General features: G+C 48.7%; 1 protein-coding gene across 1 annotated transcript in view; it reads right to left on the bottom strand.

The window, feature by feature from the left end:
- LOC134984605 (zinc finger protein 850-like) overlaps window positions 1–19,450 on the bottom strand; it is a 207,107-nt gene that overhangs the window by 103,463 nt on the left and 84,194 nt on the right. The window contains exon 2 of the mRNA XM_063950149.1: window positions 4,051–5,310. Within this exon, the coding sequence (XP_063806219.1) occupies window positions 4,051–5,310 (1,260 nt within the window). The remainder of the gene's footprint in view (window positions 1–4,050; window positions 5,311–19,450) is intronic.

Raw genomic sequence — 19,450 nt, 5'->3', positions numbered from 1 at the left:
ACTGCGCCCACTCTCTCCGTACTCATACATACATGTCTTTCTGGGAGTGTCTCGTCCTGGCTGTCAGTGATGCAGTCCCACTGCTCCCACTCTCTCCGTACTCATACATACATGCCTTTCTGGGAGTGTCTCGTCCTGGTCAGTGATGCAGCCCCACTGCACCCACTCTCTCTGTACTCATACATACATGTCTTTCTGGGAGTGTCTCATCCTGGTTGTCAGTCATGCAGCCCCACTGCACCCACTCTCTCCGTACTCATACATACATGCCTTTCTGGGAGTGTCTCATCCTGGGTGTCAGTGATGCAGCCCCACTGCGCCCACTCTCTCCGTACTCATACATACATGCCTTTCTGGGAGTGTCTCGTCCTGGCTGTCAGTGATGCAGCCCCACTGCGCCCACTCTCTCCGTACTCATACATACATGCCTTTCTGGGAGTGTCTCGTCCTGGTTGTCAGTGATGCAGCCCCACTGCTCCCACTCTCTCTGTACTCATACATACATGTCTTTCTGGGAGTGTCTCGTCCTGGGTGTCAGTCATGCAGCCCCACTGCGCCCACTCTCTCCGTACTCATACATACATGCCTTTCTGGGAGTGTCTCGTCCTGGGTGTCAGTCATGCAGCCCCACTGCGCCCACTCTCTCCGTACTCATACATGCCTTTCTGGGAGTGTCTCATCCTGGTTGTCAGTGATGCAGCCCCACTGCACCCACTCTCTCTGTACTCATACATACATGTCTTTCTGGGAGTGTCTCGTCCTGGTCAGTGATGCAGCCCCACTGCTCCCACTCTCTCCGTACTCATACATACATGCCTTTCTGGAGTGTCTCGTCCTGGTTGTCAGTCATGCAGCCCCACTGCACCCACTCTCTCTGTACTCATACATACATGTCTTTCTGGGAGTGTCTCGTCCTGGTCAGTGATGCAGCCCCACTGCACCCACTCTCTCCGTACTCATACATACATGCCTTTCTGGGAGTGTCTCGTCCTGGTTGTCAGTCATGCAGCCCCACTGCACCCACTCTCTCTGTACTCATACATACATGCCTTTCTGGGAGTGTCTCGTCCTGGTTGTCAGTCATGCAGCCCCACTGCTCCCACTCTCTCCGTACTCATACATACATGTCTTTCTGGGAGTGTCTCGTCCTGGGTGTCAGTCATGCAGCCCCACTGCGCCCACTCTCTCCGTACTCATACATACATGTCTTTCTGGGAGTGTCTCGTCCTGGGTGTCAGTCATGCAGCCCCACTGCGCCCACTCTCTCCGTACTCATACATACATGCCTTTCTGGGAGTGTCTCGTCCTGGTCAGTGATGCAGCCCCACTGCGCCCACTCTCTCCGTACTCATACATACATGCCTTTCTGGGAGTGTCTAGTCCTGGGTGTCAGTCATGCAGCCCCACTGCGCCCACTCTCTCCGTACTCATACATACAATGCCTTTCTGGGAGTGTCTCGTCCTGGTCAGTGATGCAGCCCCACTGCGCCCACTCTCTCCGTACTCATACATACATGCCTTTCTGGGAGTGTCTCGTCCTGGTTGTCAGTCATGCAGCCCCACTGCGCCCACTCTCTCCGTACTCATATATATATATACACACACACACACACACATATATATATACACACACACACACATACATATATATACACACACACACACACATACACACACACACACACACACACACACACATATATATATATATATACACACACACACACATACATATACATACACACACACATACATATACACACACACACACACACTCAGCACCATGCTGCTCAGGACCCCCCCCTGCGCGCCCTGCACCCCAGACAACGTTCGGGAAGCGGGAGTTCCGGCGCATCGCGCACCCGCCACTCTCATGGTGGGTCCCCGTGTGCGGCGCCCGGGAGCTCTAACTATCTATGCTGCCCCGGGCGCCACCACCTCCCGGCGCACTGTACCCATGGTGGCCGACGGGGACCACGGCCTAACGCGCCTGCGGGGGTCTGTATACGGAGCCCCCGGCAGTGCGAGGAAGAACTTTTAAAACTGACTCGCTGCTCAGGGCGCTCCCCCCCGCGCGCCCTACACCCGTATAAGCGGTGTCGGGGAAATAATTCAAGTATACTGGCGGGGGATGAACCACGGTGCCTCGGCACCTAAATGCTTTGCTTTTTTTTTGCCAATTGTTCACATTAAGCAGACCAGTAACATGCTGCCCAGGGCGCTCCACCCCCCCCCCCCCCCCCCAGCGCCCTGCACCCTGTGAGTGCCTTTGGTGTGTGGGAGCATGAAGAGCAGCACTATCACTGTACCTCCGTTACTGAAGTCTTCTGCCGTCACTGAAGTCTTCTGATCTTCTCATACTGACATGGCTTCTTTCTTCTGGCTTCTGTGAGGGGAATGACGGCGTGGCTTCGGGAACAAGCAGCTAGGCGCACCAAGTGATCGAACCCTCTGGAGCTAATGGTGTCCAGTAGCCGAGAAGCAGAGCCTTGAAACTCACAGAAGTAGGTCCTGCTTCTCTCCCCTCAGTCCCACGCTGCAGGAGCCTGTAGCCAGCAGGTCTCCCTGAAAATAAAAAACCTAACATAAAGTCTTTCAGAGAAACTCAGTAGAGCTCCCCTAGTGTGTGATCCATCACTCCTGGGCACAAAGTCTAACTGAGGTCTGGAGGAGGGGCATAGAGGGAGGAGCCAGTTCACACCCAGTTTAAGTCTTTACAGTGTGCCCAAGCTCCTGCGGATGCGTCTATACCCCATGGTCCTTTTGGAATCCCCAGCATCCTCTAGGACGTATGAGAAATAGAGGTACATTAATGAAAAGCGTGAGTAACAGTCATCAGTCTGCTTGTGAAGGTCTCTAGAGTGCAGGCCTCTTGGACTGTGCAAGGCAGTGAGTTCCATGGTCAAGGCTGCAAAGCTAAAGTTCAACCCTTAAATGAATGACAGGAGATTCTTGGTACTGTCGGTAACAGTCCTTCATCTGTAGAAGCAAGCAAGCAGGGCAGTAAGGAGGCAGGAGCTGCTTCTAGTACCTTGGACCATGTAATGTTGGGCTGGGAAGGTCAGTTAGCCAATTATGAAATAGATTTGTCATCTTACAGGCAGCCGGTGAAGGGAGTAGAGAATGGGTGTTATGTGGCAGGAACGGGTTAGGTAACAGCTTGGCTGCTGCATTCTGTACTAGCTGCAAGCTCTGTAATTCTTTTGCTGGGTGACCCAGGTAGATGGCATTGCAGTAGTCTATGAACTTCTGAGGGAATCAAGAGCTTGATTCTGGCTATGGTCCACAGATGGAAGAATGAGGATTTGTATGTGGCAGATACCTGATGTATGTGTCAGCCACATACCAGGACAACACAAAGATTCAGCACATGTTCAGTATTTTCAATTCTGAGCACCAAAGCGTAAATCCAGATGGTTGGTAAAGCTGTAGTCTTGTCCTTTGTTGGTGAGCTTCTATTATGTTTCACAAAGACTGAGTCACAGCCAACTGGCATCATCCACCCCTGGCGCTCAGCTAGACAACCATTTAGGATTGGTATTCGGTTCTCAGTACATGGAGCAAAAAGCAGGTCATCTGCATATCAGTGGTAGACCAGGCCATGACGTCTGATTATATCACCCAGTGGTAGCATGTATATTTTATAAAGCATAGGAGATAGGATTGACCCTTGAGGAACACTGGACGACAGTGATAATTATACTCCAGAAGATTTAAATAGTTCCGTACTTGGGTAATGTCTAATGTGTTCAACAAGAGCGGATTTATTTCTCTCACAGGATGAAAATGGCTTCTCACCTGTGTGACTTCTCTGATGTGTAGCAAGATGTGATTTCTGTGCAAAACATTTCCCACACTCAGAACAGGAAAACGGCTTCTCACCTGTTTGACTTCTCTGATGTGGAACAAGAGCTGATTTCTGTGTAAAATATTTCCCACACTCAGAACAGGAATACGGCTTCTCACCTGTATGACTTCTCTGATGTGTAACAAGATGTGATTTCCATGCAAAACATTTCCCACACTCAGAACAGGAAAACGGCTTCTCACCTGTGTGACTTCTCTGATGTTTAACAAGAACTGATTTAAATGCGAAACATTTCCCACACTCAGAACATGAAAATGGCTTCTCACCTGTGTGACTTCTCTGATGTGTAACAAGATCTGATTTCCATGCAAAACATTTCCCACACTCAGAACAGGAAAACGGCTTCTCACCTGTGTGACTTCTCTGATGTGTAACAAGAGCTGATTTCTGTGTAAAACATTTCCCACACTCAGAACAGGAAAACGGCTTCTCACCTGAGTGACTTTTCTGATGTTTAACAAGAACTGATTTAAATGCGAAACATTTCCCACACTCAGAACATGAAAATGGCTTCTCACCTGTGTGACTTCTCTGATGTGTAACAAGATCTGATTTCCGTGTAAAACATTTCCCACACTCAGAACAGGAAAACGGCTTCTCACCTGAGTGACTTTTCTGATGTTTAACAAGAACTGATTTAAATGCGAAACATTTCCCACACTCAGAACATGAAAATGGCTTCTCACCTGTGTGACTTCTCTGATGTGTAACAAGATCTGATTTCCATGCAAAACATTTCCCACACTCAGAACAGGAAAACGGCTTCTCACCTGTGTGACTTCTCTGATGTGGAACAAGAGCTGATTTCTGTGTAAAACATTTCCCACACTCAGAACAGGAATACGGCTTCTCACCTGTATGACTTCTCTGATGTGTAACAAGATGTGATTTCCATGCAAAACATTTCCCACACTCAGAACAGGAAAACGGCTTCTCACCTGTGTGACTTCTCTGATGTTTAACAAGAACTGATTTAAATGCGAAACATTTCCCACACTCAGAACATGAAAATGGCTTCTCACCTGTGTGACTTCTCTGATGTGTAACAAGAGCTGATTTCTGTGTAAAACATTTCCCACACTCAGAACAGGAAAACGGCTTCTCACCTGAGTGACTTTTCTGATGTTTAACAAGAACTGATTTAAATGCGAAACATTTCCCACACTCAGAACATGAAAATGGCTTCTCACCTGTGTGACTTCTCTGATGTGTAACAAGATCTGATTTCCATGCAAAACATTTCCCACACTCAGAACAGGAACACGGCGTCTCACCTGTGTGACTTCTCTGATGTGTAACAAGAGATGATTTCTGTGTAAAACATTTCCCACACTCAGAACAGGAATACGGCCTCTCACCTGAGTGACTTCTCTGATGTGTAACAAGAGCTGATTTCTTTGTAAAACATTTCCCACACTCAGAACATATCAGTGGCCTCTCACCTGCCTTAGCTGGATGATGGGTAATAAGCTTTGTGTTCTGTGTAAAACATTTGGCATCTACAGAACATGGAAACACTGTATCTAATCTCAGAGCTGTAACAAATGCTCCAATATCAGAGTGATCAGGAGAACATTTCCCAGGATCAGAGGGATCAGCTGATAGAGCTGGATGTATAATTGGGGTAATGGGGTTATCTCCTGGAGAATCCTGTCTACTGTCATTATCTTTTATGTCACAATCCGGGGATAACATTAGATGTCCTTCTGAAATATTCCTGCTTGTGTGTCCACCTGCTGGAAATAAAATACATTATGGAAAATAAGATTTTACTCACCGGTAAATCTATTTCTCCTAGTCCGTAGTGGATGCTGGGAACTCCGTAAGGACCATGGGGAATAGCGGCTCCGCAGGAGACTGGGCACAACTAAAAGAAAGCTTTAGGACTAACTGGTGTGCACTGGCTCCTCCCCCTATGACCCTCCTCCAGACCTCAGTTAGGATACTGTGCCCGGAAGAGCTGACACAATAAGGAAGGATTTTTGAATCCCGGTTAAGACTCATACCAGCCACACCAATCACACCGTACAACTCGTGATTTTAAACCCAGTTAACAGTATGATAACAATGGAGCCTCTGAACAGATGGCTCTCAACAATAACCCGTTTTAGTTAACAGTAACTATGTTCAAGTAATGCAGACAATCCGCACTTGGGATGGGTGCCCAGCATCCACTACGGACTACGAGAAATAGATTTACCGGTGAGTAAAATCTTATTTTCTCTGACATCCTAGTGGATGCTGGGAACTCCGTAAGGACCATGGGGATTATACCAAAGCTCCCAAACGGGGGGGAGAGTGCGGGTGACTCTGCAGCACCGAATGAGCGAACTCCAGGTCCTCGTCAGCCAGGGTGTCAAACTTGTAAAACTTTGCAAAAGTATTTGACCCTGACCAAGTCGCGGCTCGGCAAAGTTGTAAAGCCGAGACCCCTCGGGCGGCCGCCCAAGATGAGCCCACCTTCCTCGTGGAATGGGCTTTCACTGATTTAGGATGCGGCAGTCCTGCCGCAGAATGCGCAAGCTGAATTGTGCTACAAATCCAGTGAGCAATGGTCTGCTTTGAAGCAGGAGCACCCAGCTTGTTGGGTGCATACAGGATAAACAGCGAGTCAATTTTCCTGACTCCAGCCGTCCTGTAAACATAAATTCTCAGGGCCCTGACCACGTCCAGTAACTTGGCATCCTCCAAGTCCCTAGTAGCCACAGGCACCACAATAGGTTGGTTCAAGTGAAAAGCTGATACCACCTTCAGGAGAAAATGAGGACGAGTCCTCAACTCTGCCCTATCCGTATGGAAAATCAGATAAGGGCTTTTACAAGATAAAGCCGCCAATTCTGACACACGCCTGGCCGAAGCCAGTGCCAACAGCATGACCACTTTCCACATGAGATATTTCAAATCCACGGTTTTAAGTGGCTCGAACCAATGTGATTTCAAGAACCCCAAAACCACATTGAGATCCCAAGGTGCCACTGGAGGCACAAAAGGGGGCTGAATATGCAGCACGCACTTCACAAATGTCTGAACTTCAGGCAGTGAAGCCAATTCTTTTTGGAAGAAAATTGACAGAGACGAAATCTGTACCTTAATGGATCCTAATTTTAGGCCCATATTCACTCCTGCTTGCAGGAAATGCAGAAAACGACCCAGTTGAAACTCCTCCGTTGGGGCCTTTTTGGCCTCACACCAAGCAACATATTTTCGCCAAATGCGGTGATAATGTTTTGCCGTGACATCCTTCCTGGCTTTGATCAGGGTAGGGATGACTTCCTCCGGAATACCCTTTTCCTTCAGGATCCGGTGTTCAACCGCCATGCCGTCAAACGCAGCCGCGGTAAGTCTTGGAATAGACAGGGCCCCTGCTGGAGCAGGTCCCATCTTAGCAGTAGAGGCCATGGGTCCTCTGTGAGCATCTCTTGAAGTTCCGGGTACCAAGCTCTTCTTGGCCAATCTGGAACCACGAGCATCGTTCTTACTCCGCTCCTTCGCACAATTCTCAGTACCTTTGGAATGAGAGGCAGAGGAGGGAACACATAAACCGACTGGTACACCCACGGTGTCACTAGAGCGTCCACAGCTATCGCCTGAGGGTCCCTTGACCTGGCGCAATACCTTTCTAGTTTTTTGTTGAGGAGGGACGCCATCATGTCCACCTTTGGTCGTTCCCAACGGTTTACAATCATTTGGAAAACTTCCGGATGAAGTCCCCATTCTCCCGGGTGGAGGTCGTGTCTGCTGAGGAAGTCTGCTTCCCAGTTGTCTACTCCCGGGATGAACACTGCTGTCAGTGCTGACACGTGATTTTCCGCCCATCGGAGAATCTTTGTGGCTTCTGCCATCGCGCTCCTGCTTCTTGTGCCGCCCTGTCTGTTTACATGGGCGACCGCCGTGATGTTGTCTGATTGTATCAGTACCGGCTGGTTTTGAAGCAGAAGTCTTGCCTGGCTTAGGGCGTTGTAGATGGCCCTTAGTTCCAGGATATTTATGTGAAGTGAAATTTCCTGGTTTGACCACAGTCCCTGGAAATTTCGTCCCTGTGTGACTGCCCCCCAGCCTCGAAGGCTGGCATCCGTAGTTACCAGGACCCAGTCCTGTATCCCGAATCTGCGGCCCTCTAGAAGATGAGCACTCTGCAGCCACCACAGTAGCGACACCCTGGTCCTTGGCGACAGGGTTATCCGCCGATGCATCTGAAGATGCGATCCGGACCACTTGTCCAACAGGTCCCACTGGAAGGTTCTTGCGTGGAATCTGCCGAATGGAATTTCTTTGTACGAAGCTACCATCTTTCCCAGGACTTTCGTGCATTGATGCACTGACACCTGTCCTGGCTTTAGAAGGTTTCTTACTAGAGATGACAACCCCTTTTTTTTTTTTTCCTCTGGAAGAAACACTTTTTTCTGGTCTGTGTCCAGAATCATCCCCAGGAACAGAAGATGTGTCGTGGGGACCAGCTGTGACTTTGGGATGTTGAGAATCCAACCATGCTGTTGTAGCACTTCCTGAGAAAGTGCTACCCCCACCAGCAACTGCTCCCTGGACCTCGCCTTTATCAGGAGATCGTCCAAGTACGGGATAATTGAAACCCCTTTCTTTCGAAGGAGAATCATCATTTTGGCCATTACCTTGGTAAAGACCCTCGGTGCCGGGATAACCCAAACGGCAGCGTCTGGAACTGGTAGTGACAGTCCTGTACCACAAACCTGAGGTACTCCTGGTGAGGAGGGTAAATGGGGACATGCAGGTAAGCATCCTTGATGTCCAGAGATACCATGTAATCCCCCTCCTCCAGGCTGGAGATAACCGCTCTGAGCGATTCCATCTTGAACTTGAACTTTTTGATATACTTGTTCAAGGATTTTAAATGGGTCTCACCGAACCGTCCGGTTTCGGTACCACAAACATTGTGGAATAATAACCCTTTCCTTGTTGAAGGAGAGGTACCCTGTTTATCACTTGCTGGGAATACAGCTTGTGAATTGCCTGTAACACCGCCTCTCTGTCAGAGTGTTGTTGGTAAGGCAGATTTTAGGAAACGGCGTGGGGGAGGCGTCTCGAATTCCAGCATGTACCCCTGAGATACTACCTGAAGGCTCCAGGGATCCACCTGTGAGCGAGATCACTGTGTGCTGAAATTCCTGAGACGTGCCCCCACCGTACCTAGATCCGCCTGTGAAGCCCCATCGTCATGCTGTGGACTTGGCGGAAGCGGGGGAGGACTCCTGGTCCTGGGAACTGGCTGTATGCTGCAGCTTTTTTCCCTTACCTCTGCCTTTTGGCAAAAAAGAGGCGCCTCTTGCTCGCTTGCCCTTATGGGGCCGAAAGGACTGTGCTTGATAATACGGTGCTTTCTTTTGCTGCGAGGTAACCTGGGGCAGAAAAGTTGATTTTCCAGCTGTTGCCGTGGAAACGAGGTCTGACAGACCTTCCCCAAACAACTCCACCCCTTTATAAGGCAAAATCTCCATGTGCCATTTTGAATCGGCATCCCCTGACCACTGCCGAGTCCATAATCCAGTCTAGCGGAAATGGATATTGCACTTACTTTTGATGCCAGTCGGCAAATATCCCTCTGTGCATCACGCATGTATAAGAGAGCATCTTTTATATGCTCTAAAGTCAGTAAAATATTGTCCCTATCCAGGGTCTCAATATTCTCTGTCAGGGAATCCGACCACGCAACCGCAGCACTACACATCCATGCTGAGGCTATAGCTGGTCGTAGTATAACACCAGTGTGTGTGTATATAGACTTTAGGATAGTCTCCTGCTTTCTGTCAGCAGGCTCTTTAAGCGTGGCCGTATCCGGAGACGGTAGTGCCACCTTCTTTGACAAACGTGTGAGCGCTTTATCAACCCTAGGGGGTGTTTCCCAACGTGACCTATCCTCTGGCGGGAAAGGGTACGCTGCCAATAGCCGTTTAGAAATTACTAATTTCTTATCGGGGGAAGTCCATGCTTCTTCACAAACTTCATTTAATTCCTCAGATGCAGGAAAAACTACTGGTAGTTTTTTCTCACCAAACATAATACCCTTTTTTGTGGTACCTGGGGTAATATCAGTAATGTGTAATACAATTTTCATTGCCTTAATCATGTAACGTGTGGCCCTATTGGAAGTTACAGTCGTCTCCTCATCGTCGACACTGGAGTCGGTATCCGTGTCGACGTCTGTGTCTGCCATCTGAGGTAACGGGCGTTTTACAGCCCCTGATGGCCTTTGAGACGCCTGGACAGGCACAAGCTGAGTTGCCGGCTGTCCCATGTCGTCAAGCCTTTTATGTAAGGAGTTAACAGTTTCCCGTAATTCCTTCCATAAGTCCATCCACACAGGTGTCGACCCCGCAGGGGGTGACATCACATTTACCGGCATTTGCTCCGCCTCCACATAATTTTTCTCCTCATACATGTCGACACAGCCGTACCGACACACAGCACACACACAGGAAATGCTCTAAAAGAGGATAGGACCCCACAAAGCCCTTTGGAGAGACAGAGGGAGAGTATGCCAGCACACACCAGAGCACTGGGGTGACACCTATACAGACACCTATACACTGGGGTGACACCTATACAGAGTGTTTTCCCCTATATCTGCATAGAATAACTATAATGCGCCTAAAATATGTGCCCCCCTCTCTTTTTTACCCTTTTCTGTAGTGCAGGACTGCAGGGGAGAGCCAGGGAGCCTTCCTTCCAGCGGAGCTGTGAGGGAAAATGGTGCCGGTATGCTGAGGGAGATAGCCCCGCCCCTTTTTCGGCGGACTTTAGGAAATCTGGCAGGGGTTAATTTACACCTATATATAGCCCCTGGGGCTATATATGGTGTATATTTGTCAGCCAAGGTGTTATTTATTGCTGCTCAGGGCGCCCCCCCCCCCAGCGCCCTGCACCCATCAGTGACCGGAGTGTGAGGTGTGCATGAGGAGCAATGGCGCACAGCTGCAGTGCTGTGCGCTACCATGGAGAAGATAGAAGTCTTTAGCCGCCGATTTTCCGGACCTTCTTGCTTCTGGCTCTGTAAGGGGGACGGCGGCGCGGCTCCGGGAACGGACATCGAGGTCGGGTCCTGCGTTCAATCCCTCTGGAGCTAATGGTGTCCAGTAGCCTAAGAAGCCCAAGCTGGCGGCAAGCAGGCAGGTTCGCTTCTTCTCCCCTTAGTCCCTCGTAGCAGTGAGTCTGTTGCCAGCAGATCTCACTGAAAATAAAAAACCTAAACTATACTTTCTTTTCTAGGAGCTCAGGAGAGCCCATAGTGTGCATCCAGCTCGGCCGGGCACAGAAATCTAACTGAGGTCTGGAGGAGGGTCATAGGGGGAGGAGCCAGTGCACACCAGTTAGTCCTAAAGCTTTCTTTTAGTTGTGCCCAGTCTCCTGCGGAGCCCGCTATTCCCCATGGTCCTTACGGAGTTCCCAGCATCCACTAGGACGTCAGAGAAATATAAAATGAGCAGACAAGACCCAGGGTGTTACAGGATACAATATATAACTCTATAATTGACATGTTTTACCTGTAATCATTGCTTTTATGTGTATTAAAAAAAAAAAAAAGATAGGATGCTTAGACTGGAGCTTGATCAACACTGAACGCTCATGTGTGATTACTAGAGGTGACATGGATGCTCATGTGGGATTACTAGAGGTGACATGGACGCTCATGGGGGATTACTAGAGGTGACATGGACGCTCATGTGGGATTCCTAGAGGTGACATGGACGCTCATGGGGGATTACTAGAGGTGACACGGACGCTCATGTGGGATTACTAGAGGTGACATGGACGCTTATGTGGGATTACTGGAGGTGACATGGACGCTCATGTGGGATTACTAGAGGTGACACTGATGCTCATGTGGGATTACTAGAGGAGACATGGACGCTCATGTGGGATTACTAGAGGCGACATGGATGCTCATGTGGGATTACTAGAGGCGACATGGATGCTCATGGGGGATTACTAGAGGTGACATGGACGCTCGTGTGGGATTACTGGAGGAGACATGGCCGCTCATGTGGGATTAGTAGAGGTGAGACAGATGCTCATGTGGGATTACTGGAGGAGACATGGAAGCTCGTGTGGGATTACTGAAGGAGACATGGACGCTCGTGTGGGATTACTAGAGGTGACATGGACGCTCGTGTGGGATTACTGGAGGAGACATGGACGCTCGTGTGGGATTACTGGAGGAGACATGGACGCTCGTGTGGGATTACTGGAGGAGACATGGACGCTCGTGTGGGATTACTAGAGGTGACATGGATGCTCGTGTGGGATTACTGGAGGAGACATGGCCGCTCATGTGGGATTAGTAGAGGTGAGACAGATGCTCATGTGGGATTACTGGAGGAGACATGGAAGCTCGTGTGGGATTACTGAAGGAGACATGGACGCTCGTGTGGGATTACTAGAGGTGACATGGACGCTCGTGTGGGATTACTGGAGGAGACATGGACGCTCGTGTGGGATTACTGGAGGAGACATGGACGCTCGTGTGGGATTACTGGAGGTGACATGGACGCTCATGTGGGATTACTAGAGGTGACATGGACGCTCGTGTGGGATTACTGGAGGAGACATGGACGCTCGTGTGGGATTACTGGAGGAGACATAGACGCTCGTGTGGGATTACTGGAAAAGACATGGACGCTCGTGTGGGATTACTAGAGATGACATGGACGCTCGTGTGGGATTACTGGAGGAGACATGGCCGCTCATGTGGGATTAGTAGAGGTGAGACAGATGCTCATGTGGGATTACTGGAGGAGACATGGAAGCTCGTGTGGGATTACTGAAGGAGACATGGACGCTCGTGTGGGATTACTGGAGGAGACATGGGCGCTCATGTGGGATTACAAGAGGTGACATGGGCGCTCATGTGGGATAACTAGAGGTGACATGGACGCTCATGTGGGATTACTAGAGGTGACATGGACGCTCATGTGGGATTACTAGAGGTGACATGGACGCTCATGTGGGATTACTAGAGGTGACATGGACGCTCATGGGGGATTACTAGAGGTGACATGGACGCTCGTGTGGGATTACTGGAGGTGACATGGACGCTCATGTGGGATTACTAGAGGTGACATGGACACTCATGTGGGATTACTAGAGGTGACATGGACGCTCGTGTGGGATTACTGGAGGTGACATGGACGCTCATGTGAAATATAAAATGAGCAGACAAGACCCAGGGTGTTACAGGATACAATATATAACTCTATAATTGACATGTTTTACCTGTAATCATTGCTTTTATGTGCATTAAAAAAAAAAAAAAGATAGGATGCTTAGACTGGAGCTTGATCAACACTGAACGCTCATGTGTGATTACTAGAGGTGACATGGACGCTCATGTGGGATTACTAGAGGCGACATGGATGCTCATGTGGGATTACTAGAGGTGACATGGACGCTCATGGGGGATTACTAGAGGTGACATGGACGCTCATGTGGGATTACTAGAGGTGACATGGACACTCATGTGGGATTACTAGAGGTGACATGGACGCTCGTGTGGGATTACTGGAGGTGACATGGACGCTCATGTGGGATTACTAGAGGTGACATGGACGCTCGTGTGGGATTACTGGAGGAGACATGGACGCTCGTGTGGGATTACTGGAGGAGACATGGACGCTCGTGTGGGATTACTGGAGGAGACATGGACGCTCGTGTGGGATTACTAGAGGTGACATGGTTGTAATAATAAAACACCAAAGAAGAGAAAATGCTGTCCTGCTTGCGCACTAATAAATAATAGGATTTTAATACCTGCCGGTAAAACCTTTTCTCTGAGTCCGTAGAGGATGCTGGGGTCATCAATAGAACCATGGGGTATAGACAGGATCCGCAGGAGAAATGGGCACTTTAAGACTTTAATAAGGGCGTGAACTGGCTCCTCCCTCTATGCCCCTCCTCCAGACCTCAGTTATAGGAACTGTGCCGAGGGAGACGGACATTAGGTTGGTTTATATGAAAAGAAGAAACCACCTTCGGCAGAAACTGTTGACGAGTTCTCAACTCTGCTCTATCTTCATGGAAGATCAAATAAGGGCTCTTGTGAGACTAGGCCGCCAATTCGGACACCCGCCGTGCAGATGCCAAGGCCAATAAAATGACCACTTTCCAAGTGAGGAATTTCAAATCCACCTTTTGAAAAAGGTTCAAACCAGTGAGATTGAAGGAACTGTAACATCACGTTAAGGTCCCAAGGTGCCACAGGAGGCACAAAAGGTGGTTGGATGTGTAACACCCCCTTTAGAAACGTTTGCACCTCAGGAAGTGAGGCCAATTGTTTCTGAAAGAAAACTGACAATGCAGAAATTTGTACTTTAATGGATCCTAATTTAAGGCCCGCATCCACTCCAGCTTGTAAAAAGTGGAGAATACGTCCAAGTTAAAAAATTTCCGCAGGAGCCTTCTTGGACTCGCACCAGGAAATATATTTCCTCCAAATGTGGTGATCGTGTTTTGCCGTAACATCCTTTCTAGCCTGAATAAGAGTGGGAATGACTTCACTGGGAATACCCTTCTGGGCTAGAATCTGGCGTTCAACCGCCATGCCGTCAAACGTAGCCGCGATAAATCTTGATACTGTAACAGGTCCTCTCGTAGAGGAAGCAGCCAGGGATTTCCTATGCGTAAATCCTGAAGATCGGGATACCAAGCCCTCCTTGGCCAATCTGGAACAATGAGGATCGTTGGAACCTTTCTTCTTATAATTTTTAACACTCTCGGAATGAGAGGAAGTGGAGGGAACACATACCGACTGAAACACCCACGGTGTCACCAGAGCGCCCACCGCTATGGCTTGAGGGTACCTTGACCTGGCGCAATCATTTTGGAGTTTCTTGTTGAGACGAGACGCCATCATGTCTACTTGGGGAGTACCCCAGCGACTTGTCACTTCTGTGAAGACTCCTGGATGGAGATCGTGTCTGCTGAGGAAGTCTGCTTCCCAGTTGTCCACTCCTGGAATGAAGATAGCTGACAGAGCGCTTAGATGTTTCTCCGCCCAGCGGAGAATCCTTGTGGCTTCTGTCATTGCTGCTCTGCTTTTTGTTCCGCCCTGGCTGTTGATGTAAGCTACTGCTGTTATATTCTCCGACTGGATGAGGAAGGGTCGACTTTGAAAAAGGCGTTCAGTTTGTAGAAGGCCGTTGTAAATGGCCCTTAATTCCAGAACGTTTATATGGAGACAAGTCTCCTGACTTGACCATCTTCCTTGCACCCCAACCCCGGGGACTTGCATCCGTGGTCACTAGAATCCAATCCTGAATACCGAACCTGCGTCCCTCGAGGAGGTGAGAACTGTGCAGCCACCACAGCAGTGATATTCTTGTCTTTGAGGACAGGACTATCGTCCGTTGCATGTGTAGGTGGGAACCGGACCACTTGTCCAACAGGTCCCACTGGAATACTGTGGCATGGAATCTGCCAAACTGAATGGCCTCGTAGGCCGGCACCATCTATCCAGCAAGCGAGTGCATTGATGGATCGACACTCTGGTTGGTTTTAAGATTTGTTCCAGAGCTTTTTCTTCCGGAAGAAAAACTCTGTAGTTCTGTGTCCAGATTCATCCCCAGAAACGACAGGTGGGTCGTAGGGATCAACTGAGATTTCAGCAGGTTGAGGAGCCAGCCATGTTGTTGCAACACCTTCAGGGACAGTGCAATGTTCTGTAACAACTTGTCCCTGCATCTGGCTTTCATCAGGAGATCGTCAAAGTATGGGATAATCATGACACCTTGCATGCGAAGAAGAATCATCATCTCCGCCATCACTTGGGTAAAAATCCTCGGAGCCGTGGACAGCCCAAATGGCAACGTCTGAAATTGGTAATGACAATCCTGAACCACAAAGCGCAGGAAGGCCTGATGAGGAGGATAAATGGGAACATGTAGGTAGGCATCCTTTATGTCTAAGGAGACCATAAAGTCCCCTTCCTCCAGACTGGAGATCACTGCTCTGAGAGACTCCATCTTGAATTTCTGCAGAAAGTAATTTAGGTTAAGGTTGAGGATCGGTCTGACCGAGCCGTCCGGCTTCGGAACCACGAATAAACTGGAATAAAAGCCTTGTCCCTGTTGCGCAGGGGGAACCGTGATAATTACCTGGTTCTGACACAATTTTTGTATTGCGTCGCACACTACCTCTCTGCCAGTCAGAGAAGCTGGCAAGGCTGATTTTAATAATCGGCGAGGGGGAACGTCTTAAAATTTTAGTTTGTACCCTTGTGACACAATTTTTAAAATCCAAGGTTCCAGGCCCGAGCAAACCCAGACCTGGCTGAAGAGCTTGAGACGTGCCCCAACCGGCCAGGACTCCCGCAGGGAAACCCCAGCGTCATGCGGTGAACTTGGCAGAAGCTGGGGAGGACTTCTGTTCTTGGGAGGCAGAGAAGCCTGGGTTTCTTTTACCTCTTTCCCTGCCTCTAACAGCAAGGAAGGCAGAGTCTCTTCCTCTTCGGTATCTATTGGGCCGAAAGGACTGCATTTGATGATGCGTTTTCTTATGTTTTGGGGGAACATAAGGTAAAAATGACGATTTTCCAGCAGTAGCTGTAGAGACTAGGTCTGTGACCGGTAGGTATTAAAATCCTATTTTTTCATACGTCCTAAAGGATGCTGGGGATGCTTCAAAACCATGGGGTTTATACCAATGCTCTAGAACGGGCGGGAGAGTGCAGATGACTCTGCAGCACCGACTGATCAAACATGAGGTCCTCCTCAGCCAGGGTATCAAACTTGTAAAACTTCACAAAGGTGTTTGAACCCGATCAAGTAGCAGCTCGCCAAAGTTGTAATGCCGAAACCCCTCGGGCAGCCGCCCAGAATGAGTCCACCTTTCTGGTAGAATGAGCTTTCACCGATTTCGGTAACGGTAACCCTGCCGTAGAATGAGCCTGCTGAATCGTATTACAGATCCAGCGTGCAATAGTCTGCTTGGAAGCAGGAATCCCAATCTTGTTGTGAGCACACAGGACAAACAGAGCCTCTGTTTTCCTAATCTGCACGGTTCTGGCGACATAGATCTTCAAAGCTCTGACCACATTGAGACTTCGATTCCGCCAAGGCATCAGTAGCCACTGGCACCACAATAGGCTGGTTTACGTGAAATGAGGAAACCACTTTTGGCAGAAATTGCTGATGAGTTCTCAACTCCGCTCTATCAGCATGAAAGATTAAATAGGGTCTTTTGTGAGACAAAGCCGCCAATTCAGAAACTCACCTTTATGACGCCAAGGCCAACAACATGACTACTTTCCAAGTAAGGAATTTTAACTCAACCTTACGTAAAGGTTCAAACCAAGAAGATTGCAGGAACTGCAACACCACATTAAGATCCCATGGTTCCACTGGGGGCCCAAATGGAGGTTGGATGTGCAGCACACCTGACGAAGGTCTGAACTTCCGGAAGGGAGGGCAATTCTTTCTGAAAGAAAATTGATAAGGCTGAAATTTGAATCCAATCCTGAATCCCGAACCTGCGTCCCTCCAGAAGGTGAGAACTGTGCAGCCACCACAGAAAGAAGATCCTGGTCCTGGAAGATAGGAGTATTTTCCGGTGCATGTCCAGGAGAGACCCGGACCACTTGTCCAGCAGGTCCCACTGAAGCACCCCTGGCATGGAACCTGCCATACAGAATGGCTTCGTAGGCCACCACCATCTTGCCCAGCAATCGAGTGCATTGAAGAACTGACACTTTTGCCGGTTTCAGAGTCTGTTTTACCATGTTCTGTATTTCCAGAGCCTTTTCCACTGGAAGAAAAACTCTCCGTAATTCTGTATTCAGAATCATACCCAGGAACGACAGGCGTGTCGTCGGATCCAACTGCCGTCTTCTGCCATCACTAAAGTCTTCTGATCTTTCTTTACTCATCCGGCTTCTGTCTTCTGGCTCTGTGAGGGGGGTGACGGTGCGGCTCCGGGAACAAGCAGCTAGGCGCACCAAGTGATCTGAACCTCTGGAGCTAATGGTGTCCAGTAGCCTAAGAAGCAGAGCCCTTAAACGCACAGAAGTAGGTCCTGCTTCTCCCCCCTCACTCCCACGAAGCAGAGAGCCTGTAGACAGCAGGTCTCCCTGAAAATTATAAACCTAAATAAAGTCTTTTTTCTGAGAAACTGTGGAGAGCTCCTAAGTGTATCCAGTCTCGCTGGGCACAGAATCTAACTGGAGTCTGGAGGAGGGGCATAGAGGGAGGAGCTAGTTCACACCCCTTTTAAAGTCTTAAAGTGCCCATGTCTCCTGCGGATCCCGTCTTTACCCCATGGTTCTCAAAGCGTCCCCAGCATCCTCTAGGACGTATGAGAAAACTCTCTACATGTGGTATTTGTCATGGATAGCCTTGTGTTAGAAACACCCAACTGAGAACAAGGCTGATGGCGGAGGAGGGTGTAGGATAAGAGATTGCTGTAGTGACTGAGCAATGAGAATATATGACTTCTGTAATAAGTGTTTATTACTCATCTGTGCTGATATCTGTAGGGATCTCCTCCTCCTTACACTGCTGATCACCCCTCACATACGTCTCTTCTTCTCCCTCTATATCTTCTGCCTTTATATCAGTCACATACGTCTCTTCTTCTCCCTCTGTATCTTCTGTCTTTATATCAGTCACATACGTCTCTTCTTCTCCCTCTATATCTTCTGCCTTCATATCAGTCACATACGTCTCTTCTTCTCCCTCTGTATCTTCTGCCTTTATATCAGTCACATACGTCTCTTCTTCTCCCTCTGTATCTTCTGCCTTTATATCAGTCACATACGTCTCTTCTTCTCCCTCTATATCTTCTGCCTTTATATCAGTCACATACGTCTCTTCTTCTCCCTCTATATCTTCTGCCTTTATATCAGTCACATATGTCTCTTCTTCTCCCTCTATATCTTCTGCCTTTATATCAGTCACATACGTCTCTTCTTCTCCCTCTATATCTTCTGCCTTTATATCAGTCATATACGTCTCTTCTTCTCCCTCTGTACCTTCTATTTTAATATCAGACAGACGTTGTGTCTAAAAAACAAACAAACACTCTAATGACATTTGCATACAGTCAGATTAAACTGAGGTGAAACAGTATAATATCAGTGTATAAGACACACAGCTCACCTACAGATCATATAGTGACGGTCACTTTGGTATATTGGCTAAGATCCTAAATCCCACCTACCTGATCCTCCTGTGGGATCCTGTGATTCTCCTCTGTACAATCCTGGGAATACAGAGGACGGGGACATCTCTCTGGGGTATCTCTGTTACTGGGTCCATCTGTAGGAGACACACAGTGACTGAGTACAGTGTATATATGTGATTATCAGATGATGTGTGTATATAGGGGCCCCCATACCTGCTCTCCCCTGTACAATACATGACAGTCTCCTCTTACCCAGTGATGTGAGGGGCTGGTGATTCTCCATCATCACGTCCTTGTACAGACCCCTGTGTTCCTCTATATACTCCCCCTCCTGCATGGAGACATAGACAGTGACATCCTGACACCTTATAGGAACCTGACACACACAGTAATACAGTCATCACCCAGACACATTCCCTGGTGTTACTGTATAATGGCCCA

This window comes from Pseudophryne corroboree (assembly GCF_028390025.1).
Source record: "Pseudophryne corroboree isolate aPseCor3 chromosome 3 unlocalized genomic scaffold, aPseCor3.hap2 SUPER_3_unloc_7, whole genome shotgun sequence".
Taxonomy (NCBI): domain Eukaryota; kingdom Metazoa; phylum Chordata; class Amphibia; order Anura; family Myobatrachidae; genus Pseudophryne; species Pseudophryne corroboree.
The sequence above is the reverse complement of the archived record's forward strand: the minus strand, read 5'-3'. Positions and strand labels throughout refer to the sequence as shown.